At 45.9% G+C, this 27,657-nt stretch overlaps 1 protein-coding gene across 7 annotated transcripts in view; it reads left to right on the forward strand.

The window, feature by feature from the left end:
• The first annotated feature begins 11,469 nt into the window (after positions 1–11,469).
• The window catches only part of DTNBP1 (dystrobrevin binding protein 1), a 144,965-nt gene continuing 128,777 nt past the window's right edge, over positions 11,470–27,657 (forward strand). For 3 of the 7 annotated variants that reach the window (XM_089334429.1, XM_089334433.1, XM_070074381.2), the window contains exons 1-3: positions 11,515–11,672; positions 19,519–19,572; positions 21,239–21,289. Coding sequence is in view for 2 of the 7 variants with exons in the window: in XM_051855833.3 (XP_051711793.1) it covers positions 11,617–11,672; positions 19,519–19,572; positions 21,239–21,289 (161 nt within the window). In the remaining 5 variants the exon portion in view is untranslated. Of the gene's footprint in view, positions 11,673–19,518; positions 19,573–21,238; positions 21,290–27,657 lie in introns of all 7 variants that reach the window. The other 4 variants (XM_051855833.3, XM_051855834.3, XM_089334430.1 and 1 more) reach the window with 4 other exon arrangements.

Here is a 27,657-nt window from a genome sequence, read left to right on the forward strand (position 1 = left end):
AAAAAGTGAGCACAATTAACCCTACACAAATACCTCTCGTTATCGGACAGTGGACCAGAAGGTTTTCCCAGAGGAAAAGGAGTGGGGAAGGGGAAGGAGTCCCTCCAACTGTGGTCTCTGAGAAGAGAGAGCTCTTCCCACCCATTGTTGGCCCCTTTTATGAGGTAGAGGGTGGTGCCTCTACCTGCAGGAAGCCCTGTGTCTGAATGGGGGCTGCTTCCCCTGGTCTAAGGCTCAGTATAGAAATGCAGAGAAAAGTCTGAAACAGAGGGCAAAAGCAAAAGCAAAAGTTTTCTTATTGTAAGCGACAAAAGCTCTCCACACAAGGAGAGGCCCCAGAGCTGGGAATCCGTCGCCCCAGCAGAGCTGATGTCTCTTTTGTCCTGTCCTCCCTCAGCCCTTATCTGTGACATACTAACTCTTCGCCTAGTGCATGCAGTAGGGGTTGTATTTGGATTGGCTCCCCAGCCTCTGTCCACAAGAGCAAAATGGGTCGGTAACTGGAGTTCCCAAAGGGGTGGAATTTGCCCAAGGTCCACTCTTTTTCTACACTTGATCTTAGCCAAACTGTCTTCAAGGTCCCTCTTTCCTTGCTCTGAGGACCATCCAGCTGTTGTTGGGTATGGAGTTGATGACCTCTTCTGGGTGGGGAGTCCCCAGCCCGGGGCACTAAAAGTGCCTGTTTTTAAGGAGGTGAATGCTCTTTGGCCTTCAGGAGAGAAGGTGGGTTCCTGCCTGCTGGGTTTCCTTAAGGAGCTGGTATAGAGGCCTTGACTTTTCTGCATATCCTGGGATCCAGAGTTTGCAAAACCCAATCAATCACTCCTAGGAAGGCTCTTTAGGGTACAGGAAAGTCCTGAACTGGCTGTAATGTTTCTCTGCTTAGAACTCTTTTTCCTCTTGAAATTATTAAGCCACTTAATGAGCTGCAGGTCTTGGACCATTCTCCATTCACCTGGTTTCCTTTATGATGCCCATAATGAGTGAACTGTGCGGCTGATATATCCCTTACGTATTCCTTGTTTGAGGAGCCCCTTAATGACAGGTTCTAAGACTATTTTAATTCCAGATGGAGAGAATACTATTTTTATTGAAGAAGATGGTCAGGGACTTTTATGAGAGTTGATGTCTTTGCCTGTCCCACAATTGGTCCATCCATCTATACCTGGGGGTTTGCCTTTATCTCCAGGAAGAAAAAACACCTTACAACTCCTGGTAGTAATAGGTACTGTACATAAGAGTCTGGGGAGAGATGCCTCAGCCTAATAATAAAGCATGTGTTTCCAGGATTGTTGGAAAGGAGTGGGTGGAGGTCTCCCCAAGAACAAGTGACAAGTTGAGAGAATTATTTTTCTATGGGTACAGATTTTATAGGTTCTTTTTTATAGATAATAATAATATTTTATTTTAAAAATTAATTTATTTCATTTTTAAAAAAATATTTATTTATTTGAAAGAGTAACAGAGAAGCAGAAGCGGAGAAAGAGACAGAGACAGAGAGAAGGGTCTTCCATCTGCTGGTTCACTCCCCAAATGGCCACAACAGCCAGAACTGAGCCAATTCACAGCCAGAAGCTGAGAGCACCTTCTGGGTCTCCCACATGGGTGCAGGGGCCCAAGGACTTGGATCATCTTCAGCTGCTTTCCCAGGCACATTAGCAGGGAGCTGGATTAGAAGTGGAGCATCCAGGACCCAAACCAGCGCCTATACAGGGTATATGGCTGTTTGTAGTAATTCCTGATGGTTCTTTGTACTTCTCTGGCATTTGTTATTACATCTCTTTTTCATCTCTGATTTTATTGATTTGGATCTTCTCCCTCTTGTTTTTGTTAGTTGAGCAAATGGTGTGTCATTTTTATTTTTTCAAAAAGCTAGCTCTTCCTTTCACTGATATTTTTTAATCTTTTGTTTCAATTTTGTTTATTTCTTCTCTAATTTCAATTATTTCTTTCCTTCTACTAATTTTGGGTTTGGTTTGTTGTTGTTATTGTAGTTCCCTGAAATACACTGATAGCTTATTTTGCACCAATTGCTATAAACTTTCCTGTTAACACTGCCTTTCTGTATATCACAAGTTTGATGTATTGTATTGCCATTTTCATTCATTTCCAGAATTTTTGTACATTTCCCTTTTGATTTCTTCTATGACCCACAGTTCATTCAGGAGAGTGTTCAGCCTCCAAGTGTTTGCATATTCTCTGGATATTCGTAAGTTGTTCATTTCCAGCTTCATTCAATTGTGGTCAGAAAAGATATATGATTTCAAATTTTTTTTAATTTGCTGAGACTTGCTTTATGGCCTAGCATGGGATCTATCCTAGAGAAAGTTCCATGTATTGGTGAAAAGGATGTATATTCAACTGTGGGATGAAATGTTCTGTAGCCATCAGGTCCCTTTGGTCCATAGTGTCAATTAGCTCTGTAGTTTTTTTGGTTGATTTTCTGTCCAGTTGATATATCCACTGATGAATGTGTGGTGATGTGCAATTGTTATGTGCCCAGTTGATGTGTATCCAGTTGGCATGTTCATTGATGAATTACTATTGTATTGCAGTCTGTGTCTACCTTTAGATCTATTAATATTTGTTTTAAATAGCCAGGTGTCCTGGGATTGGGTGTATACATACTTATTATACTCACATCTTCCTTTTGAATTGATCCCTTAATCATTATATAATGCCCTTGTCTCTTTTACCAGTTTTTGCGTTAAAATCTATTTTGCCTGATACTAGGGTGGGCTACACCTACTCATTTTTTGCTTTCCATTAGCATGGACTATTTTTTCCGTCTCTTCACTTTCAGTCTGCCTGTACTTTGTTGGTGAGATGTGTTTCTTGTAGGCAGCAAATGGGTAGGTTTGTTTTTTAATCCATTCAGCCAGTTTGTATCTTTTAATTGGAGAATTAAGGCCATTTAGATTGAAAATACTGTTAATGAGTAATGACTTGGCCCTGCCATTTTTCTATAAATATTCCTACTCTTTGATTTGGATTTCCCTTGTACTTTTACTGGGAGAATTTTTGTCTTCACATTCTTTCTTAATGATGATTATATTTCTGTGTGTAGCACATCCCTAAGCATATGTAAGGCTGGACAATAAATTCTTTCAATTTCTATTTGTTATGGAAGGTCTTAATTTCACCATCATTTACAAATGCAGCATCTGTGGGATACAGTATTCTGGGTTGACATTTTTTTTTTCTTTTAAGACTTGGATTTTGTCTCTCCATTCTCTCCTAGGCTGTAGGGTTTCTGAAGAGAAGTCAGCTGTGAGTCTAATTGGAGAGCCTCTGAAGGTAATCTGGCATTTCTGTTGTGCAAATTTTAGAATCTTTTCTTGATGTTTTACTGTTGAAAGTTTGCCTATAATATGTCATGGTGAAGATCTTTTCTGGTCAAGTCTCATATGAGTTCTATGTGCTTTCTGTATTTGGATGTCCCTTTCTTTCTCCAAGTTAGGCAAATTTTTTGTTATTCTTTCACGTTATAGGCTTTCTAATCCATTCTATCTTTCCACACCTTCAGGAACTCCTAAGACCCATATTTTAGGTCATTTGACAGAATCCCATAAATCTTGAACACTTTTTAATTTTTCAAATTTCTCTCCCTTTTTTGAGTAACTGAGCTATTTCCAAAGGTTTGTCTTGTAACTTGAATATTCTTAGAAAGCTAAGTCTATTGTTAAGGCTTTCCATGGTATTTATTTTACATATTGAATTCATTTCTAGTATCTCAGTTTGATTTCTCTTAAAAATCTCAATCTCATGGGAAAATTTGTCATCCATGTCCTGTATGGGTTTCTTTAACTCTTGACTTTGCTTCTCATTGCTTCTGAGTAACCCTATGATCATTCTTCTGAATTCCTTTTCAGGCATTTCATCATCTCCTCATCATCACATTCCAACATCCAAGTGTGGTTGTGTTCCTGTGGGGGAGTCATGTTTTCTTCCTTGTTCCAGCAGCACCCCATGCCATATTGTACAGTCACAGAATTCCCAAAGTCCCAGCACACAAGGCTTCCACATTTCCAGGGTGCAGAGGATCCACTCAGTCACATGAACCTGCTCTGTCCAGGGAAAGAGCAGAGAAGCTCCCAGAGCCAATTGCCTGTGGGTGCTCCACCTTGGCAGCTTGAACCCTGGGGCCTGCAACATGTTGAAAGCATGGGGCATATCCCAGTCCTGTGTGGGTAGCTAGCCCCCTGTCAGCCCTCCAGGCAGACTCAAAGTCAGTGTGGAACGTGTATTTTTCGCCTTTGGTAAAATCCTCTGGTCATGTACAAGCATGAGAGCTGCCCACATATTCTACTGATGTCAAAATGGTGCCTTCTTTCCACCAGTTGCTGGGCACCTAATGAAAGTCATGTTTACTCAAGTTCTCTCATAGAAAGTAGTTCATTTGGAGCCAGTGCTGTGGCGTAGCAGGTAAAGCCACTGCCTGCAGTGCCAGCATCTCATATAGAGTCCCAACTACTCCTCTTCCAATCCAGCTCTCTGCTATGGCGTGGGAAAGCAGTAGAAGATGGCCCAAGTCCTTGGGCCCCTGCACCCACATGGGAGACCTGGAGGAAGCTCCTGGCTCCTGGCTTTGGATCAGCTCAGCTCCAGCTATTGTAGCCATCTAGGGAGTGAACCATCAGATAGAGGACCTCTCTCTCTCTCTCTCTCTCTGCCTCTGCCTCTCCGTAACTCTGCCTATTTGACAGTTACACAGAGAGAGAAGGAGAGAGAGAGAGAGAGAGAGAGAAAGTCTTTCATCCACTGGTTCACTCTCCAATTGGCCACAATGGCTGGAGCTGTGCCGATCCGAAGCCAGGAGCCAGGAGCTTCTTCCGGGTCTCCTAGGTGGGTGCAGGGGCCTAAGGTCTTGAGCCATCTTCTACTGTTTTCCCAGGCCATAGCTGAGAGCTGGATTGTGGGGAGCAACTGGGACTAGACTGTTACTCGAATTAAGACTTATTTTATGCATCTGCTCTCCCACAATATGGCGCTGGGAGAGGAGCAAACAGCTTCTACACAGCTGCCTCTTACCAACTTGACAAGCTGCAGGAGCTGCTCCTGATTGGAGGAGAGCAGCGTACTCGGCATGTGGGTAGCAGAGTTGGGATTGGTGGAAGAGGACTATAAAGGAGGAGAGAGACAACATGCACCAGGAACATCTAAAGGGAACACCTGAGCAGCCCCCAAGAGAGCCGGCCGGCGGTGTGCCGCTCCCCCGCGGAAGTGGGGAAAGTGGCAGGGGGAACTGCCCTTCCACGGAGGTGGAAGGGTCGGTGGCCAACCCGGGAAGAACCAGCAGCGAACCCGGGGAGGGCCAAGCAGACCAAAGAACAGCGCAGGGTTCTGTGTCGTTCCTCCACGAAGAGGGGGAGTGACACTGGATCGGAAGTGGAGCAGCCGGGACACGAACTGGCGCCCATATGGGATGCCAGCACTGCAGGCGGTGGCTTTGCCAGCTACGCCATAGTGCTGGCCCCAAATAAATACATTTTTTAAAAAAGAAAAAAGAAAGGAGTTCATTCACAGTAGATTGTGAATTGTGTGTGGTTTCCAGGGGGAATAGAAAGGGCTGCTTCCTACAACATTACACATGTTTGTTTTGCCATAGTTAACACTGTGTTTCTGATTATTTGAACAGTGTTTAGATGAATCCTGTAAGATAGAGACGCCCTGTGTCAAGGTATTTCCAGGAACAGAATTAATTTTTCAAGTGTCAAGTGGTTCTTCCATTGCTGTAGGTACGGAGCCCTCAATAAGCAATCAGCATTCCAATGTGAGAGCGCCAGGCAAATGAAGGTAGTCAAAATGGGGATTTCTTGGAAGATCTCCAAAGGTATGGCACTCATAACTCAATGTTTCTTCGGGAATTTAATGCTGATCTCATATTAACACTATATTCGGATATTGAGCAACCCCTTTCCAAGGCTTGAAACATTGAGTGATGAATCCTATTACTTATGATGTGTTGCCTCATGTTATTTCCTGGAATAGACCTGGTACCTCAAGGAAAACACCATTGCTACATTAAGGTTTTCCTGGGCTTGGGCGCTGACTGCTGTGGGTACATAGAGCATAAGACACAGTAAGCATGCAAATTTGAGTAGCCAGGCAGGTGTGTCCTCCTGGAAAGTAGTGTGTTCCCTTAAGCAGTCTCAGAAAATGAGATATCTGCTGGTTACTTCGAATTACAACCATAGGAGCTTAAAGCATGTCTTATGTTAACACCATGTGCTTAGTGAACTCTGAGTTCCCAGTGCTTTAACATCGTGGCTAGAAAGAGACTGTACCTCAAGCAACATCCAGGAGTAGTTGGTTGGTCAATTAGAACATGGTCACTATATTGTCTTGTTTCTGGATGTCTACTGATGCCTTGAGTCCGTAACATGCAGTTACAGACGTGAGATCACAGATGAATTGAACATTGCTGGAATGGAGTGTTTTCCCAGAGGTTGACTCAAGGAATTGGGTTCGCATAGAAGTGTACCTAATGTAAACTGAAGACACGTCTTTTGTGACACCCTTGGCTTAGCAGGTGGTGCACTTCTTAACATTCAAATGTCTTTTGCTGATCATACAGGAAAGAAATACCTTCCCAGCCTCCTTGGTACTTGCCGCAGATTTTTTTTTTTTTATCACTAACGCGTTTTCTGCACTTAACTAAAATGTTCTCAAAATAGGAGTTCTCAGCCTTTTCCTGAGTTAGAATTTGGCCAACAGCCTTCAGTATTGATGTTGGCTTTGTAACTTCACACTTCCATTTTGCCAATCAATCTTTCTAGTTTCTGATTGCTGTTACTTACGTCAATGCAACCTGCCGTATGCGTCAATTCCTTGTACTCATGCCTCCCAAGCAACTCCTGGGCAGCAGCAGTGCCTTTGTAATTTAATTTGTTAAAATTTACCTTTATTTCTTTATAAGAGATTGTCTCTTCTTTTTTTTTTTTTTAAGATTTTATTTATTTACTTGAAAGGCAGAGTTAGAGAGAGGGAGAGAGAAATCTCTTTCATCTGCTGGTTCACTCCCCAAATGGGTCCCAGTGGTTGCAGCTGGGCTGGGTCAAAATCAGTAGCCTCTTCCAGGTCTCCCATGTGAGTGAGTGCAGGGGCCCAAGCACCTGGGCCATCCTCTGCTGCCTTTCCAGGCATGTTAGCAGAGAGCTGGATTGGAAATGGAGCAGTTGAGACTTGAACCTGTGACCATTGTACACCCCAAATTGTCTCTTCTTCCTCTTCTTCCTCTTCCTCTTCTTCCTCTTCCTCTTCTTCCTCTTCTTCCTCTTCCTCTTCTTCCTCCTCTTCCTCTTCTTCTTCTTCTTCTTAATGGCAGAGTTAAACAGTGAGAGAGAAAGACAGAGAGAAAGGTCTTCCTTCCGTCAGTTAACCCCCAAATGGCTGCTACAGCCAGCACGCTGCGCCATCCGAAGCCAGGAGCCAGGTGCTTCCTCCTGGTCTCCCATGTGGGTGCAGGGGCCCAAGCACTTGGGCCATCTTCCACTGCCTTCCCAGGCCACAGCAGAAAGCTGGACTAGAAGAGGAGCAAGCAGGTCAGAATCCGGTGCCCCAACCGGGACTAGAACCCCGGGGTGCGGGCGCCACAGGCGGAAGATTAGCCTAGTGAGCCTCGGCACCGGCCATGATTGTCTCTTCTTAACAGTACTTTTTAAGACTTTCACTGTTTTGGGTTCATTAAACATCACGGATTTAAGAATGTTCATAAAACAGCTCAAAATAAAGCCCTGCCTGCCACAGATGAAAAAATAATGCATCTGTAAAGACAGACATGATGCGATACAACCAGTAAAGCTGTGTTTTAGAAACAGGTGCAGTCCATGTTGAAATCCATGAAACTTAGTAAATTGAAAGCTTATAGGCAGAGTTGTTTATTTAGTTGAATAAAATTTAAAAGATGGATATAAGATCACCCAGTACCTGTGGTTTCTAAACCAACTAGATGCTAAAGTGTCCATCTCCATGGATTGGATCATTTGCTCATTTATTTTGTATCAGATACTGTTTCTTGCTTGTTGGAACTGAGAAATTGAATGACAGTCAGTATAATGAGGCTAAAACATCAGTTTCATTTCCAATACAGCTGATGAAGCACATAACTTACATCCATGTGCAAGCAGAACTGCTAATACTGAACCTCAGATTAACACTTGTCTCAGTCCCCAGAAGTAGTGGGCCACCCTAGCAGCCTGTTCTTACACTGCAGAACAGGTGCTCTTTTTTTTTCCTTTCAATTCGTATTTATTTTATGCTAAGTTTATTCCTGAGCCATAAGTTTTTGCTTCTTTAGTTTCTTTTGGGATATGTTTTCCTTCTTTTTTTAAAGGTTTTTATTTAATGAATACAAATTTCATATGTACAACTTTTAGGAATATGGTGTTTCCCCCCCATTCCACCCTCCCACCCCACTCCCATCCCACCTCCTGCCTCTCCCATTCCATTTTTCATTAAGATTTATTTTTAATTCACTTTATATACAAAAGACCAACTCTGTACTAAGTAGAGATTTCCACTGTTTGCACCCACATGGACACACAAAGTAATGTTTGAAAATAGGTTTTACCATGAATTCTCATAATACATCTCATTGAAGACAGAGGTCCAACATGGAGAGTAAGTGCACAGTGACTCCTGTTGTTGATTTAACAACTGACACTCTTATTTATGACATCGGTAATCACCTGAGGCTCTTGTCATGAGCTGCCAAGGCTATGGAAGCCTTTTGAGTCCACGAACTCTGACCTTATTTAGACAAGGCCATAATCAAAGTGGAAGTTCTCTCCTCCCTTCAGAGAAAGGTAGAACAGGTGCTCTTTGTTGGAAGTTTGTGCCCAAGAAAATTAGAAGGGGCTGGATGGGATTGAGCCCCTCACTGCCTGCCTCCCTGATCACTGCTGGCTCCTCTCCTTTGCTTTTCTGGAAGAGCTGGGAGAATCGTACTAGCAGAGGCACTTCCTCTACGTGGAAGACAACACTGAGAGAGCAGACGTGGTGTTCCCCAGCAATAAGCCAAGTGCTTTAGCTAATTCCTACAACTGCATGTTTAAATCAAAACAATTACTATTGACTGAGTGTCCACTAGGTCACTGTTTTAGGTGCTGAGGACACAGAGCTTAGTCGCCAGACAGGGGAGGGGCCAATTTAAATCAGGACCTGTACTTACACAACCCATGTCACTCACCTCACCCAATCCCAGCCCTATGAGATCTTGTCTGTAACATTTAGCTATTTTGTCATCACGGATTTCACCAGTTTTCAATTTTTAAGATATTGCACGAGAATATTGTTTATCTTAAAGAGTCTTTTGGTCCTCTCTCAAGTTTTGTACCTGAGTGGAACACCTTACCTCACTTCCCACCGAGGAAGTGCACTGAGGCTCATTTGGATATTTAGAACATCATTCGCAAGCCATACAAAATTGATAAAAATCAGCCTGCTACAGATCACTGAATGTTGAGTCCCACCTACAGTTGCCTTGGCAGAGCCGGACCAAATGATTTTACCAGTCTTATATGGCCCGTGGGCTGGAAGTTTCTCACCCCTCTTAACCCTAGCACAAGTTTTAACATAAATTTGTCAAAATAAGTACACTTTCACTAATTAAATTGATTATAAGTACAATTCCTGGGGTGTGCTATGTATTACTAAGCAACAGACCCCATGGTCAGAAGTGGTTGCTGGGTAGGCAGCTTGACTGGATGGCACAGATTCCGCTAACGGGATACTTCTGAAGCTGAGACTGGAATGTAACAAAGGAGCTCCCGTGGGATTGTTTGTGAAGCGGCCGTAAGGTGGCAATGAACCTAGAATTTTCAAGGGACACACGAAAAGGCCAGTATGGCTTAAGTGTCAAGGGCACCATAGGTGAATAGTACTGAATTTGGGCAGAGTTCTCTGAAAGTATTCCAGTCTTAGGGCTTTCTAAGCTGGGGGAAGGAGTTTGGATTTTATTCCAAGTACACAGGAAGCAGCTGAAGGGTTTTAAGCAGGGCAGCTACATGATCTGGTTGATATTTTGAGTACTTCTCTTTGGCTGTGATGTCAAGGAGGCCTACTAGGGCTGTGGATGGCAAAAGCACAGCGTAGGGGAAGAAGTGTCTGTTCTGGGAGACGACTGTGCTCTGGGCTTACATGGTTACCGAAGGTAGAGAGGGGAGCAGGTTCCAGGGATGCTTTAGAAATAGAGTTGTTTAGAAATAGAGATGCTAACACGGAAGAGGAGGAAAAGAGATGATGCAGGGGCTGATTCCAGACTCTTGAGCAACTTGGTAGGTGGTGGTGCCGGTTACTGAACCGGACAGCCCAGGGAAGAGCACGTTCAGAGGTGAAGGTGCGGCACAGTCTTCCATTTTGTGCATTCCGGTGTTCAGAACCTGGGGGGGTGGGGTGGGGGGTACGTGTTGAGCAGGTAGTTGGTATGAACTGAAGGGCAGGGAGAGGGACAGGTTGAATATAGAGATGTGGACCTCCCTAGTGACAGAATTCACAGACAGAGCACCCAAGAAGGGTGGCAAGGCTGGGCGTGTAGCTTTGGGATCAGCAGTCCGCAAAGGAAGAGGAGGCTGGAAGGGAGAGGCAGACAAGTATGGAGTCCTTGCAGGCAGGGGGAGGGTTTTGAGTGGGCTCAGTGGGACCCAGGTTGTGGTGCAGCAGGTTAAGCCGCTGCCTGTGACTCCGGCATCCCCTATCAGCTCCTCGGTTCGAGTCCCACTGACTCAGCTTCAGATTCAGCTCTCTTCTGTGGCCTGGGAAGGCAGTGGACGATGTCCCAGGTGCTTGGGCCCCTGCCCTGCAAGTGGGAGACCCGTCTGGAGCTCCCGGCTCCTGTCGCAGACCTTTGGGGAGTGAACCTGCGATGGAAGCCCGAGCTCTCTGTCTCTACCTCTGTCACTCTGCCTTTCGAATAAATCAAATGTCTTTTAAAAAATGGGATCAGCCATCTCAGTACCACTGAGAGGTAGAGAAAAAATCGGGGAACTAACAAACGGGGTCCAGGCAACGTGGTGACTGCACAAGGCATTGTCCTTGGTTTGAAGGGCACAGAAGCCCGGTGGGATAGGTTAAAGGCAGGCAGGTCAGGCTGTCCGGACAGCTGGTTGCTGCTGCCATTTTAGGAACCAAGGTTCAGAACGGCTGAGTTTCTCACCCAGAGCCAGTGGGTCAGAGCGTTGATTTCTGACACGTTCTGCAAGAGATTTGCCCAACTCCCTTGTAACCGTACAAAACGGACGCCTCACTCAAACGAGTGCTCAAACCACGGCGCCACTTTGAAAAACAAGAGTCGTCGCTCGCTAGCAAGAGGCCGAGGAGCGCCCCGCCCTCCCAGCCCGGCGGAAGGCCACGCCCCCTTCTCGCGGCCCGCGCCGGCGCTGCCACTGCGGCTGCGCGGGCCCGGAGCGCGGCGGGGCGGGGCGAGGGCGCGCGGGCCGGCGGGGGCGCAAACGCGGAAGGGGCCGGGGCTGCGGCGCGGGCTGAGGGCCGGCGGGGGCGGGGCCGGCGCGGGGCGCGGGGGCGCGGGGGCGCGGGGGCGGCAGGTGCAGGGTTGTTCTCCCCGAGCTGAGGGCAGCAGCGCCGGGCCTGAGGGGAAGAGACGCAGCGGCGGCGGCGATGCTGGAGACCCTGCGCGAGCGGCTGCTGAGCGTGCAGCAGGATTTCACCTCCGGGTGGGTAGACCGGGGGGACCCGCGGGGCCGGGGCTGCCTCCCGGGGTGCACTGCCGGCCCCCCTGCTCCAGCCGCGCCCCGCGGGAAGTCACGAACTTCCCGGCGTCAGGAGTCCGGCGGCACCGAGTAACTTCGGGGGCCGGCGGGGCTGCCCGGGACCCGCGCGCCGGGGCGGGGAGGTGGCGCGTGAGTGGGGCCCCCGCGCCCGCCCGCTGTCCCGCAGCCGCGAGCCGGGCCGAAGTCACGTGAGGGGCGGCGAGGCAGCCCCGCTCCCGCCCCCGCGCGCCCTCTGGCCTTGCCCACCCGTGGCCGCCCGGCCGCCCGTCCCCGACAGCGCCCGCTCCACCTTGGCTTCGGCGCGGGGTCCGAGCTGCAGCCCAGTGGCCACGAGCCCGGACCGAGCCGTCCCCCACCTCTGCTTGGCGGCACCTGGGCGCTCCCCCGCCTCGCCCAGGTTGCGGCTCAGACCCACGAATCCTGGACGTCTGGGGCTGGACTTGGCTTCCGCAGGTGCGGCAGTGCCTGGGGACGGCCGGCCCGGGACGGCCTGGGTGCGCGTCCTGGCCCTGCCGCCTCCATCTCTGCAGGACCCGGAGCTGTCTGTCTCATCTCACTGTGGCCCCTCTGTGAAATGGGGATAATGGCAGGGTTGAGGATGAGCGCGTCCCCGTGGGATCCACGCGCAGCGAGCGCTCTGTCGCTGTTGGTACTTACACTTCCTGATTTTCCTTTGATCTTTAAGAGTGTCACCTTTGGCTAGCGCCTCCTTTGGGCTCGGTCACGCTGGTAGTATGTTTTAAACTTCTAGCGAGAAAACTGTTAGCTGCTGTGTTGTCTCGGGGCCACAAATACTCATGCAGCTCACTCCGGGGCTGTACCGTCGCGTACTGACAAAGACTTAAGCTCTTACGCAGGCAAAGCCTTGTCGTTAGTTTGAGTCTGGAGTTAGGAATGTTAGAGGTGCTCTGGGAGTCATTCACCCATGACTGTGCGTGCTTGCATTTTTTTTTTTTCTTCCTATAAATTTAGAGAAAGTTAACTTCACAGCGTAGATGACTGAATTGAGAACATTTTGGTCTGGTGCTGGGATGCTCCGCCCATGTGGGACAGGCCATAGAGACGGTGCCGGAGGTGTCATTGCTGCCACAGCTCTCCGGTGGGCTAACAGCCCATCTTCTGGTGGTTGCTGTAACTGTAGGTCCCACGGTAGCCCCAGAGCCCACGCGTGCTCTGACTGTTGGGTGCCAGACTGCCTGGGTCCCAACCACCCTCAGGGGTCTGGGTAATGCTAACCGTGTAGGGTGTAGTTAAGAGAAACACTGAAGGCTTCCGGTTAGGACCCCTTGGCAGCTGACTCTCTCCTGAGGATGCCCTGGTCCAGGGCCACCTGGAATTAGACTTCAGAGAACCTGCTTCCCATTAGGTACTTTGTTAGCTGCTTCTGTGTCCGGGTCGCTCTTAGCTGGCAGCTGGCTGAACTCAGCCTGTGCCATCGGCCTGTCAGGGAGTAACCTCCAAGTGCTGTCCGTCTTCCCGCTGACCCGCGCCGCTTCAGGCCCTCACTTTCCTAAGGAAAAAAAATCCCACTTAACGCGTTCTGGGGGAGCGTCCGTATTCAGCGTCAGGTCGTCCCATTTTGTATCACACAGGCTGTTTGCTGGAAAAGGACGGTGAAGCCCAGCACACGTGTGTGATGATTGCAGCACTGAGGGGATGAAGAGGAAAGAGACGGGCCCTCACCTCCCAGAGCCGCGGCGCTGGGCCTGGCGATGCTGGGAAGGCGTGGTGGCCGGGCGTGTGTCGCCGCCGGAGCCGCTGCCTTCTCCAGTGCTTGTGAGAGCCAGCCCAGTGTTGAGGCGGCCCCAGGGCGAGCACCCGCGGGAGGCCTCCTGACGCAGCTCCTCACCATCCCTGTCCCTGCCGCGGCCCCTCTGGGACATCCTCCTCTCCCCGGGGCCTCTCTGCTCGCTTGCAGTTTCTGAAGAGTCATATAATTGGAGTTTAATTCTAGGAAGATCTCCTTTCCTTTTAAAAGGTGAAGTGGGACTATTTTATTTTTAAAGATTTATTTATTTATTTGAAAAAGTTACACAGAGAGTGAAGGAGAGGCAGAGAGAGAAAGAGAGTTGTCTTCTATCCACTGTTTCAATCCCCAAACGGCCGCCGTAACGGCTGGAGCTGCACCCATCCAAAGCCAGGAGCTTCCTACAGGTCTCCCACATGGGTGCGGGGACCCAAGGACTTGGGCCATCTTTCCACTGCTTTCCCAGGCCATAGCAGAGAGCTGGATCGGAAGTGGAGCAGCCGGGACTTAAACCAGCACCCATATGTTGTGCCGGCACTGTAGGTGGCTGCTTTACCAGCTACGCCACAGCGCCCAGCCCCACGGGACTGGTCTCAGAGGAGAATGTTATATTGGTGATTAAAGCATACGCAGTGAACACATGAGTTTCTACATTCTCTTCAAACATAAAGAAAAAAAAGCAGCTTGAAAATGATACAGGTTACTGTGGTCTGAGCATGGGTACTCTAGGCTGTCTGTGGACTTCTGGTATTTTTTGTGAATAGTAGCAGTTGTGTCAGCTTTGAGAAAAAGCTAGTGATTGTCTCGTATTCTTTCTGACTTCCGTGGTGGCAGACCACCGAGAGACCACGGGGCTGGTGGCCTTGATTCTGGGCTTCACACACAACTCTTCCCCTCTCCTAAGTGAGTCCTCATTTGATGTAATTCAGAGTTTTTGGGGGATTGGTATAGTTTGTTTTTTTTTTTTTGGGGGGGGGGGGTGGATAGGCTTGAGCTCCAAGGCCATACACGCTGCAAATCCACTCTTTGTTTTCTACCTTTGGAACAGTTTCTACCCCAGGGCAGAAGTCTCGAGGCAGCAGTACCCCAGGGAACAAAGGTTAGCGGAGGCCCTGGGTTCCCGACTAGAGGCAAGCGCTCTTCACTGCCGCCTGACCTCCACCCTGCCCCGTGTCCTCATCCTCTCTCCCCTTCCTCCATGTCGAATCTGACTCCCAGTGTAGCCCGGTGGTGGGGAGGGCGTTTGCCTGACATGTTGACTTTTCTTAGACTTCTTACCATTTTAATAAGGAAAGCAACCTGAGTACTAGATGTACTAGATCTTGCCTGAGTTGCTGCAGTGTGCGACAGACACTAGGCTAGGTGCACCAAGTGTCCTTTTTCCTCGAAGCTTGAAGGGTTTGAGAGGCTGCTCGCTCAGCGTTGCCAGTCTTCACTGCGTGGTGTCTCAGTACTGGGCAGGTCCTGGGGGTGCAGGGTTGGCTGAAGCAGCCTCCGCCCTCTGGCTGCTAGACGCTAGTGCTAAGGTAAAGCAAAGCAGAGCAGACTGAACTTTGGGTACAGGTGGTGTGGTTTGTGAGCCCGGATGGAATTCCAGCATTCACTGGGATGCTTCAGAGGAAGTGGCTTCTAAACGGGGCCTTGACGTGAGGAGGGATTGTGATGAAATGGGCTGAGGGCCTTTCAGAGAGAGCAGCCGTGGTGGGAGATGAAGCTGGATAACAAGGCAGGTGCCTGCTGAAGGTCGTCGTACACGCTGTGGATAGCAGTCAGCTTTCAGGGGAGATGGCCTGCGTGTGTTCCTGGCAGGAAAACTGGGAAGGCGTGGGAAAGGAGCATTAGGGCTAGGGACAGGAGGATTACTGGGGAGGCCGTCGGTCGTTACGGGCCAGATAGGAACCAGAGAGGAAGAACTGGCAGAAATTTAAAGGTGGGAATGGCTGGAATGGGCGTGACAAATGGTGGTGGTCGGATTTGTCTGCAGTGAGTGTGGCAGACTTGACGAAGGTGCAGAAGCTGAGAATGTTGGTTTTAGACAAGTGATGCCATATAACAACAGGAAAGAATTTAAGAAGACTTTTGAAGAGCCATTGACTGTGAGTTTGTTGTGAGGTCATGACTGGACGTCCCAGAAGCAGCTGGGAATTGAAATCCTGCTCAGGAGGGTGGGGTTAATTAGGAAGGTGGTCTAAATTGTTTTTCCCACACATCTAGGCAGTATTTGTATGAACTTCTCAGGCTGTGGTGTTTAGGGAGTTACTTGTTCTTTAAAATGTGATTGCCTTTACTTTTCCCTGATCTTGTTCAGGGGGAGGAACTGATAAATACTAATGTGAAAATACAATGTTGGGTGGTTGTTTGTAAACAGAATTTACAATTAGAGTAATGGAAACATGAGCGTGGTTTAAAGGAATTGAGCCTTATGCTAAAATATGCTAATTAACATTTTTGTAGCTAACTGCCTAGGGGAGGTAGAAATTGAGGTGCACCCCTGGCCTGCATTGTGGCAGATCTGCCTGTCAGTCCAGTAGTGCTCCTGTGTTCTGCTCCTTGCTTCTTTGTCAGCTTTTTGTCTAAGCAGTTTTTCTGACCCCCACTGCTGCTTCTTAAGATGCCTCCATTTTAGTATTTTCTACAAAGCTTGAAAAAACAAATGTGCTGGCATCAAGTTAAGGTCTTTGGAGCTGTCCAAAAATAACATTATTGAGCTGTTAGGATGAATTTGAGGTTTAGTGCTTTGAATTTGAAGTGCATTAGTGGTTAGGATGCCTGCGCCTCACAGGTGCCTGGCTTCCATTCCTAGCTGTAGCTCCTGAACCTAACTTCTACTAAGGCAGACCCTGGGAAGCAGGGGTGATGGCTCAGAGAGTTGGGTTCCTGGTACCCGGTTGGGAGACTTGAATTGTGTTCCTGGCTCTTGGGTTTGACTGGGTATTTGGGGCATGGTGGGCATTTGGGGAATGAACCAGCAGATGGGTGCTCTCCCTTTCATCTACCCCCTTCTGTCTTTACTTCTAAAATAAATTTTAAAACATAAAGAAATGTGTTAGTTGCCATAAATAAGAAATAATTGTCCAGTGGCTCTTTTAAGTCTGTACGTTAATATACTGAAGCAGTAGCATGGGTCTTCTTAGGGGTGTTTAGTATTAGGCAGAGGACCGAAAATGGGATGGGAAAGCCTTTTATAGGAAGTAGTGCATTGGAAACCTGTGCTTTATTTCACCGTGACCTCACAGTGTAGTGTCTCAGCTTTCTTGATGATCATTTTTATTATACCTTTCGTTTGAATTAGCAATGTATTTTCCTGAATGCCACCAAGGTCAGAGAGTAGTTGACATTTTACTTAATTATTGTGGCGAATGTTTATGTATATTTGAGCAAACTGAATTGTTTCTCTTGGATCCATATATTTTCCCCAGTGTATCCTTTGACTTAATTACTGAGTTGTTTCTAGCACAGGATCAGTGTGAGAAATCTGAGTTATCCTTGAATAAAAGGGTAGGCTACTTACAGTTGGATTCTGGGTTTTGAGGATGTCTCTAAGAGATCTTTCTAAATTTTTTACTTTGTTATCTTTTTTTTTTCCATCTTAAGAGTAACAGTCATCTTAACCCCTTTTTCTCTTTTGAGTGTCTTTAAGTTTTTTTGTATTTGAGAGGCAAAGACTCAGATCTCTGATCTCTCTGCTGGCTCACTTCCCAAACTCTCACACTGGCCTGGGCTGGGCAGAAGCCAAAGCCAGGAGCTGGGAACTCAATCTGGGTCTTCCGTGTGCGTGGCAGGAACCCAGTACTGGAGCCATCCATGTGGCATCCCAGCATGTGCGTGGGCAGGGAGCTGAGGTCAAGAGCCAGAGCCAGGCACTGGGATGAGATGTGCGTCTTAACTGCTTACGTTAAACTCCCGTGCCTCTCTGGAGCTTTTTTGACTGTTTCCATCTTCCCTGTAGCACTTTGATTTTGTCAACAGGATCTAGTCTAAATTTTGACACATTAACAATTTATCTGGAAAATTTGTTGAGAAAAGGTATCTAAATGACTCCTTTTGTTAAATTTTTTAATTTAACAAAATTAACAAAATTTTTAATTTAACAAAATGCACAAAAATAGAATTACACAGTGAACACCATATATCCATTACTCAGTTTAGTAATTTTCAGATGTCACCATATTTGCTTTAAAAAGTGAACTTCAGATTGTATATTGTACCTCTCACTTGTCAATTTACATCACTGGAAAAGTTACAGACATTCCATAAATGTCATGCCAATATCGTGGCTAACAAAATTAGCACTAATTCTTTGATGTTATCAATTATCCAGTCCATAATCAGATTTCCTTGGTTCTTAGAAATGTCTTTTTACAGTTGGTTTGTTCTCAGGCAGATCAGATAAGTTGCACACATTACATTTGGTTTAAACCAATTTTTAAAACAGATGGCTGTTAAGGAGCCACATGGGGAAGCAGTTATTAAATCTTCCAGCAAGTTTATTTTCAGCTCTCAGTAACACTCCTCCTTTTATTTCATCCCAGACTAATTTTTTCTTAGCTTATTTTTTTTGGGGGGTGGGGGTGGGAGACAACCCCAAATTTGATATATTACATCAACTGAGAAATTGGAAATTTGTTTTATAAACACCTATCTAAAGATGTGCTCAGTCGTATATGAGATGGTCCAAAGAAGATCGTAGCAATTCAATTTCTCTCTTAACCATATGGAATTGTCCTGAATACTAAAAACCCTAGCATCATTTCCAGTGTAATACACTGTTGTGTGTAACTATCTTAGGGTGACTCTGCCACGGTTGTCAATGTCTTCCTTAAATTTTGTAGTGGAAATGGGAGAACATGGCTGTAAAAATATCTTCCCCTATCTTTCACTTAATCGTGATTTAAACTAGATTTACTAGTTTCCAAGGTAAACTTGGAGATTTATCTTGTTTCCATGGAACAGATTAATATTTATACAATTTCCTAGAGTATTTGGAGAGGGAGATTCTTTTTGTATGAAAGAGATGGCTGAATCTTGGATGTTATGGAAAAATTAATTGCATTGATATTTCTATAATAATGTAAGATGCACCATATAATTGAGTTTCCAAGTTGGTTAAAAACATTTGATCAGAAGTCCCCTCTGGCATAGCAAACATTTAGGCTAGTGGTTATGACACCAATTCTTGAGACCACAGCCAAAAGGAAAGTATAACTGGGCTAGCAAAATGCAAATGTACAGCTTACACATGTTTCATGTTTAGGAGAGCTTGCCGATTTAATTTCATAAATGCAGTTCTGGCCCATTTAACTGTTATCCAGCCCTGTAATTTAAAGTGGGCAAGTAGAAGAGGAGGAGGCTGCCATAGTTTAGAGTAGAAGCAGGGATGGCGGCTACCCAGATGACCAGTGGTGGACACAGACAAAGAGAACGTAGACACAAGAGCCTTATACAAAACTCGGAGCAGATTGGTTTCAGGTTGTAAGTGGAGATGCATTTGCAGTTCAGAAGCACCTGAGGAGAGCATTTTGCCAGCCAGTGGTGCTCCTGATAATGACCCAGTGTTACCAGCATGCGTTAGATGGGATCTAACAAGTCCTCTTTAAGGAAAAAAGTTTGTAATATATTTTAGAAAACTTTGTATCAACTAACATTTCAAGCGGTATAGATGCTTTAAGAGATTTGAGTGGCTGGGATAGTATCTACTTAATAAAGTATGCTGCCTACCTGTCTCTGTTACCTCTCGAGTTCGCCTGTGTGGACTGACCTCTGCTTCTCCTAATGTGCCAGATGGAGTAGATTTCTGTAGTCTGAGCACACTGTGGAATCCTTTCTAAAAACAGGATTTGGGGCCAGTGGAACTATAGATACATGTTTGCTGTAGACTTTGCATTTGTGGCATCTGACACGGTGTAAACACTCAAATATTTGTTGTCTGTAGAGTTGTTCAATTGCTTAAAAAATTTGCTTTTGTGACTTAAAATTTTAAAATTTGTAATTGAAATTCTCTTGACTATGCAAATATTATATTTTACATTCATTGAATTACAGGCTAAAGACTTTAAGTGACAAGTCAAGAGAGGCAAAAGTAAAAAGCAAACCCAGGTAAGCTTGTGCTAAGATTTTAAGTTTCCATTCTTTGAATTTCGTACAACTTGTAGTTGTTTTCACAATTGTTTACTTATTTTAGTGGGTTTTAGATCTGTTTAGTGCATCTGAGTACAAACAATTTATTGATTCTAATTTTTACAAGCACAGGAAAATTTTCTGGATAAAATTGTGAAATGGTTGAAAATATGATGAAGTATGATTCTTTTATTCTGTGATAATTAATGGCTTTGTTTGATCAGAATCATTTTTGTAAAGATTTTATTTTATTTATTTTAGAGGTAGAATTACATACAGAGAAGAAGAGACAGAAAGGTCTTCCATCCACTGATTCACTCCCCAAATGGCTACAGTAGCAGAGCTGAGCTGATCCAAAGCCAGAGACAGGAGGTTTTTCTGAGTCTCCCACTTGGATGCAGGGGCCAAAGCACTTGGGCCATCTTCTGCTGCTTTCCCAGGCCACAGCAGAGAGCTGCATTGGAAGTGGAGCAGCTGGGACTTGAACAGGCACCCATGTGGGATTCCAGTGCCGCAGGTGGAGGCTTAGCCCACTAAGCCACAGAGCTGGCTGGATCAGAATCATTTTAAGGTGCCAGCACTGTGGAATAGAGCATAAAGCCACCTGCAACACCGATATCACATATGCGTGCCAGTTTGAGTCTGGCTTCACTTTCCATCTAGCTCCCTGCTAATGCGCTGGAAAAGCAGTGGAAATGCTTGGGCCTCTGCCACCCATGAGGGAGACCCAAGTGGAGTCTGACTCCTGTCTTTGACATGGCTTATCCCTGGCCATTGAGAGCATTTGGGGAACCAGAAAATGTAAAATCAATCTCTCTCTCTCTTTCTCTCTGTAACTCAAATAAATAAATAAATCTTTTTTTTTTAAAAGAATGTTTGTATAAGTACTTCATTATTAAACAACAAATTAATAATGAAATGGTTCTTAGCAAGTGAGATTCTTTATATAACTGTTTTATGTGACATCAGTATTGTGCTGTTTTTTCACCATTTTTATATTTTTAAGGACTTACTTATTTGAAAGGCAGAGAGAGAGAGAGACAGAGAGGGGGAGAGAGAAAAAGATCTTCCTTCTGCTGGTTCACTTACCACATGGTTACAATGGCCAGGGCTGGGCCAGGCTGAAGCTGGGAGTGTCATCCAGATCTCCCTCCCATGTGGGTGGAAGGGCCCCAGAGCTTGGGCCATCTTCTACTGCTTTCCCAGCTGCATTAGAGAAGAGTTGGATCAGAAGTGAAGTAGCTGGGACTTGAACCACCATCCATATGGGATGTTGACATTGCAGGAGGTGGCTTAACCCACCACGCCACGATGCTGGGCCTCCCCCCCTCCCCATTTTTTAATACAGTAAAGTGTGTGGCCAAATTTTCCTTTATATCTAGAAGTGATGAGCTTACTAATTATTTAGCATTATGTGAATTTTTTTGTGTTAGTGTAGGTTAAACACAATCTTTATAGGGCTAAGTGACAGTTGGTAATCTGTTACACATTAACTCTGAAATAATACATTTCCCTAAAAGGCTAAGTTATCATTGGGGATTTTAAAATATTTTACATTATAATGGACAGTACAAAATTCTTCTGTGAAACTTTGTTGTTCAATTGACTAAATCAAAAAAAATTAAACTCAGTGTTTGCTTTGCAGGAGTGCTCCGTGTTTGCCAAAGTACTCTGCTGGGCTGGAATTGCTTAGCAGGTGAGTGTTTCCGTTCACGGAGGACGGTTAGACTTCTGCTCTGGTATCTAAACATTATCATCAGGAATATTATTATCTATTATCTAAAATTATATAAAAATATTATCTAAAAATGTTTTATAATTTCATAAGTAAAATCCTTTAAACACCTAAATTTTAATATAGTATTATAAATTGTTCTTTTCCTTGAGGGCTTTCTGCTTTTACTGGTTAGTACAAAGGCTGTCCAGACTTGAAGCATACAGGTCTGTAGTGTATTTATTAATCAGTGCTTTCTTATGCATATTTATTATTATGTGTGATTTCTTTGTTGCAAGAAAATTGAATCTGAATTTTAATTCTCAGTCATTTTGTTTCTTTATTCTTTTATATTTTGTTTCCAGTCTGTTCCTTTTTTTAAGAGATTTATTTATTTGAAAGTCAGAGTTACAGAGAGGCAGAGGCAGAGAGAGGTCTTCCATCCACTGGTTCACTTCCCAACTGGCCGCAATAGCTGGAGCTGCGCTGATTCGAAGCCAGGAGCCAGCAGATTACTCCAGGTCTCTCCAAGGACTTGGGCCATCTTCCACTATTTTCTCAGGCCATTAACAGGGAGCTGGATTGGAAGTGGAGCATCCAGGTTTCAAACTGGTGCCCATAAGGGATGCCGGCTTCGTAGGTGGTGGCTTAACCAGCTACGCCACAATACCGGCCCCCAGTCCAGATTTGTCACATGGGTGGCAGAGATCCAAGTATTTGAACCATCATCTACCAACTCTCAGAGTGCACATTTGTAGGAAGCTGAATCAGAAGCAACCCAGAGACTCTGATACGGGTTAAATTGCCAATTTAACCACTGCATCAAATGCCAATCCCGCCTCCAAGTTTTCTGATGAGAATTCTGCTGGTAATCTATTGAGAATCCCTTACATGTGACACATTGTGTCTCTGCTGTTTATTTCAAGATTCTCTGTCTTTGGTTATAATGTGCCACAGTATGGATCTCTTTGAACTTACCCTGCTTAGAGTTTGTTCAGCTTTTTGGATGATTTTAGCCACATCTTTCATTAAATTTGGAAGTTTTGACCATTATTTCTTCAAATCTTTTGTCCCACTCTATCTCCTCCTTGGACTCCTATGCTGCATGTGTTGGTCTTTTAATAGCATTTGTGAGTGTCTTCAGCTATGTTCATTTGTCTTCATTTTTTTTCCTTTTTGTTGATCAGGCTCAATGAAATCATTTGACCGATCTTCAAGTATACTGATTCTTTCTACTGTCTGCTCAAATCTACTTTTGAATCACTAATGATTTTTTTCCATACAGTAGCCTATCTCCAGAATTTCTTGATTTTATATTGAATTATATATTTTATATATGTAAACATCTATATTACATGGAAATACACATTTTATATAGGATTTCTATTTTTTTTTTTTTTTTTTTTTTGACAAGCAGAGTTAGTGAGAGAGAGAGACAGAGAGAAAGGTCTTCCTTTTTCCGTTGGTTCACCCCCCAAGTGGCTGCTACGGCCAGTGTGTTGCGGCCGGTGCCCTGTGCTGATCCAAAACCAAGAGCCAGGTGCTTCCTCCTGGTCTCGCATGCAGGTGCAGGGCCCAAGGACTTGGGCCATCCTCCACTGCACTCCCGGGCCACAGCAGAGAGCTGGACAGGAAGAGGAGCGACCGGGACAGAATCCAGTGCCCCAACCAGGACTAGAACCCGGGGTGCCAGCGCCACAGGCAGAGGATTAGCCTAGTGAGCCACGGCGCCGGCCTAGAATTTCTTTTATATCATTACAGATGTTATCATTTTGTTCATGTGTCATTCTCTTATCTCTAAGCATCTTTAAGATACTCGTTTAAAAGTGTCTAATCAATTCACTACTTGGTCTTTCTTGAGAATGTTGTTGTTGTATTTTTTCCTTTGAAAGGGCCATACTTTCCTTTTTCTTTGCAATTTTTGTGATTTTGTTTTTATTGAAAACTGAGTATATGCGGATTGTGCTAACGCCAGCGATCAGGACCTCCCCCCGGCCCCCATCCACCTTCCTCAGGAATGGTGCCTTGTGTTTGGGTTGTTGTAGTGTCTCTGTGCCAGTGCTCAGCCCCAGGGGTTATCTTTAGGAGCACTTTGCTGAGCCTGTGCTTTTTGCTGGGCATATGTGGTGACTTTGTAAATTCCTCCCTATATGTGGCTGCTTGTGAATGTTGGAGTCCTTAAATGCCTGGTTTCCAAAGAGGTAAAATAAAAAAAGTAGGCAGACAAAAATCAGATGCAGGCCTTTTAAGTCCTCTGAAAGCTCATCTATAGTGGGCAACGTGACAGTGGCCACCTCTGTGTCTACACCTCCCTGCTCAGAAGCAGCCATTGGTGATTATAGCGTGGAGGACAGGGTTTTTGTTTGTTTTTAAAAAGCTTACTTGAAGGCCGGCGCCGTGGCTCAATAGGCTAATCCTCCACCTTGCGGCGCCGGCACACCGGGTTCTAGTCCCGGTCGGGGCGCCGGATTCTGTCCCGGTTGCCCCTCTTCCAGGCCAGCTCTCTGCTGTGGCCAGGGAGTGCAGTGGAGGATGGCCCAGGTGCTTGGGCCCTGCACCCCATGGGACACCAGGAAAAGCACCTGGTTCCTGCCATCGGATCAGCGCGGTGCGCCGGCTGCAGCGGCGGCCATTGGAGGGTGAACCAACGGCAAAGGAAGACCTTTCTCTCTCTCTCTCTCTCACTGTCCACTCTGCCTGTCAAAAAAAAAAAAAAAAAAAAAAAAAAAGCTTACTTGATGAGTGCCTGGGAAGGCAGTGGAAGATGGCCCAAGTGCCAGGGCCCCTGCCACCCAATGTTTATCTTTTTTTTTTTTTTTAAGTTTTTTGTGTATTTGAAAGGAAGAGTGACAGAGAGACTGTCCATCCACTGGTTCACTTCCCAAACGAGTGCAGTGGCTGAATGCATTTGCTGAATGCAAATGAATGCAGCTGGGCCATGCTGAAGCCAAGAGCCTGGAACTCTCTCGGGATCTTCCACATGGGTTCAGGGGCCCAGACATATCTTCCACTGCCTTCCCAGGGATATTAGCAGGGAGCTGGATTGGAAGTGGAGCAGCCAGGACTTGAACCACACTCTGATAAGGGATGCTGGCGTTGGCAGGCAGTGGCTTAATCCACTGTGCCACAATGCTGGCCCAGGACAGGGCCCATGTCAGGCCACCCTGTCTCCCACAAACTGTTGCAAGTGTTGGCTTCAAGAACAAGTGCATGGCCACCTGCTGTGGTGCTGAGGTGGAGGATGGGTAGCTGCCACTGTGCTGAGAGCTGTTGTTGAAATTAACTGCAGTTTACCTTCTGAGCCTTCCTGTGGACTGTCAAGGCTTCAGTAAACTCCAGAGTTCAAGGAGAGCTACCTCTGACCGATTGTGCCAGCACCTCTCTGACCTGGGCATGAGACATTCCTAGTGCTCGTCACTCGGCCGTCTTCCCGCCAGCTCCGAATCGTGCTCTCTCTAAGCAGTGTTGTACCCTGCAGTCAGCAATTAGCCTCCTGTATTCCTGTGGCAGTAATACTTAGTAGTGAGCACTTTCCTTTGTCTGTGTAATAAGGAAGATATCTGCATGTGTGCTGGTTCCTTTTTTTTTTTTTTTAAGATTTATTTATTTATTTGAAAGATTTACAGAGAAGGAGAGGGAGAGGCAGAGAAAGAGAAAGAATCTTCCATCCACTGGTTTGGTCCACAAATGGCCAAAGGTCTCCCCTGTGGGTGCAGGGGCCTGAGGACTTGGGCCATCTTCTGCTGCTTTCCCAGACACATTATCAGTGAGCTGCATCAGAAGTGGAGCAGCCAGGACTCGAACTGCTGCCCAGATGTGATGCCAGCATCTCAGGTGGCAGCTTAACCTGCTATACCACAGCGGCATCTCCTTTCCTATCTGTGTTACCTCTTGTGTTTGTCCGACCATAGTGCACATAGGTTATATTTGATAATTACTTGAATTATTATATTTTGAAGGTGGTTACATTTGAAGGTGATTTACTCTCCATTTCTTCAGCATGTAGTTGTAATTTTAAAGAGATTTCAGTTTGAATACTGGAAAATTGAGGGAGTTTACATTCATGGTCTTTATCTCAGGGAAATTGTGCTCAGAGGTCTTCCATCTGTTGAAAGTGATCGGGTGGGCATGAGCTTCACGGTTGCGTGAGATGTGTAACATCTGCAGTGTGGCCATCAGGGAGCAGTCACTAGGGATGCATTTTTTAAAGTGCTGATTGACAGCGAAGGCCCATGCAAAGCTGGACCACAGGCATCTGAAACTGATTGTGTGCCTTTCTAATAGTGATGACACTCACCCCAGGAGATTAACAAGAAGCCAACATACAGTCTCTACAAGGTTTACTGGGGGCCTGTGCTTACACTTGGCATGGTGGGAAAAGGTTCTGCCTGGCTCGGGGAGGGGAGGGGAGGAGAGGTGTGCCAGTTCCCCCGGCACACGGCACTTGGGTCTGCACCCGGCCTGAGGTTCTGGCTTCTTGCCCTCTGCACACCACACTTGGGTTTGCACCCAGCTTGGTATTATTGGGGTTTTTTGCACAGGACATGCTTAGAGTGGCAGTGTTGCTCACTACTGCCACCCAGGACGGTCCGCTATCAGTCCCATAGGCTGTCTGGGCCATGCAGATAGGTTGGGGAAGTCCCTAACAGGGCAGTTAGGGGTCTTTCACCGTTGGAGTCTGGATTCTCCTTGCTCCTGGTTGGTTTGGAGCAGCAGATGAACACTTGTCAGGTCACAAAGTGCTTCACATAGCCCTGTTTGTGTCCTGCTTCAGGGAGTGCTGTGTGGCATAGGAGTAGGGCAGAGAAAATGAAGGGTTTCCTAAATCTGGGTTCAGGAATGCCCAGCGCAGTGGGAGAGTCGTGAACTGGGTGTGAAAGGGAGACACAAGTGTGGGTGATGTATAATGTGAGGAGCGTGTGAAGAACATATATAATAAAAGGAGGGGAAGGAAAGGGTGAGAGATGATCAATAAAGAAAGATCTCGCCTCTGAATGGCAAGCAAGGATTAATTTGCTCTCTCCCACTGATTGAAGAAAGTGGTAGAAAATTTTACCATGAAGCCTGAATTGGTAATTTGAAATTCGTGTGTTTATTCCTGCACTCAACAGACCTTTAGTAAGTGCTCTGTGTTAAGTACCAGTGCAGTAGAGTAGTAGAAGTCATTTCAGCAATTCTGCTGTGTAACAATGCCTGGTGTCCATCAAACACTTGCTGATTTTAATTGATACTTAGTCTGATACACCAGAGAAGAATCTTGAGCTTTCTGTCAGTCAGCAGTGACAGCAGGACTGTATTAATTGTGTGACCTTCCTTCTTGCTTTTTGTTAAATGCAAACTCTGGGTTACGTTTGGAATTATTGAGATTGACTTTCCTATTTAAATCTAGCAGAAAAATTGTGAATTTGTATGTGACTGTGAAGGGAGATAATATATAAACTCATGAAATACGTATTTCTGTTTTGAGAATTAACATTTGGAGAGTTAGAGTTTTAGATATGATAAGAAATCAGTTTTTTTTAAAAAAATATTTATTTGACAGTGCTACAGAGAGAGGGAGAGATGGAGACCTTCTCTCCGTTGGTTCATTCCTCAGATGGCCGCAATAGCCGGGGTGGGCTTGGCTGAAGCCAGTAGCCAGGAGCTTCTTCTGGTCTGCCACATGGGTGGCAGGGATCCAAGCACTTGAACCGTCCTCTGCTGCTTTTCCCAGGCCGTTAACAGGGAGTTGGATTGGAAGTGGAGCACCCGGGACATGAACTGGTGCCCATATGGCAAGCTGGAGTTGCAGGCAGTGGCTTTACCCTCTATGCCGCAGTGCTGGCCCCAGGAAATCAAGTTTTACATTAGCAATTGTATTCTTCTTTCAAGAATTTATTTATTTGACAGACAGCTCCTTTCAGCTGGTTTAGTCCCCAAGCGTCTGCTACAGCTAGATCTGGACCTGGTAGAAGCCATGAACCAGGAAGTCAATCAGGATCTTCCATGTGAGTGGCAGGGACCCAGATACTTGTGCCGTCACTTGGGTCATCACTGCTGCCTCCCAGGTGTCCATTAGCAGGAAGCTGTAACTGGTACCAGAGCCTGGACTGGAACCCAGGCACTCCAGTATGAGATGCGAGTTTTCCAGCAGCTTCCTAGCTGCTATGCCAAATACCCACCTCCAGCAGGTCTATTTTTTTAACTTTTCATTTGGAAATAATTTCAGACTTAAAAAATGTTGTAAAAATACAACAAGGAATTCCAGGTTTCCCAATGTTAGCATTTTATATAACCATAGGAAAGTGATCAAAACAAGGAAATTAACATTGTTAAATACTTTATAGGCCTTCAGATTTTATCAGTTGTTC

Source organism: Oryctolagus cuniculus, chromosome 5 (assembly GCF_051225735.1).
Source record: "Oryctolagus cuniculus isolate XC-2025 breed Fujian yellow rabbit chromosome 5, ASM5122573v1, whole genome shotgun sequence".
Classification (NCBI taxonomy): domain Eukaryota; kingdom Metazoa; phylum Chordata; class Mammalia; order Lagomorpha; family Leporidae; genus Oryctolagus; species Oryctolagus cuniculus.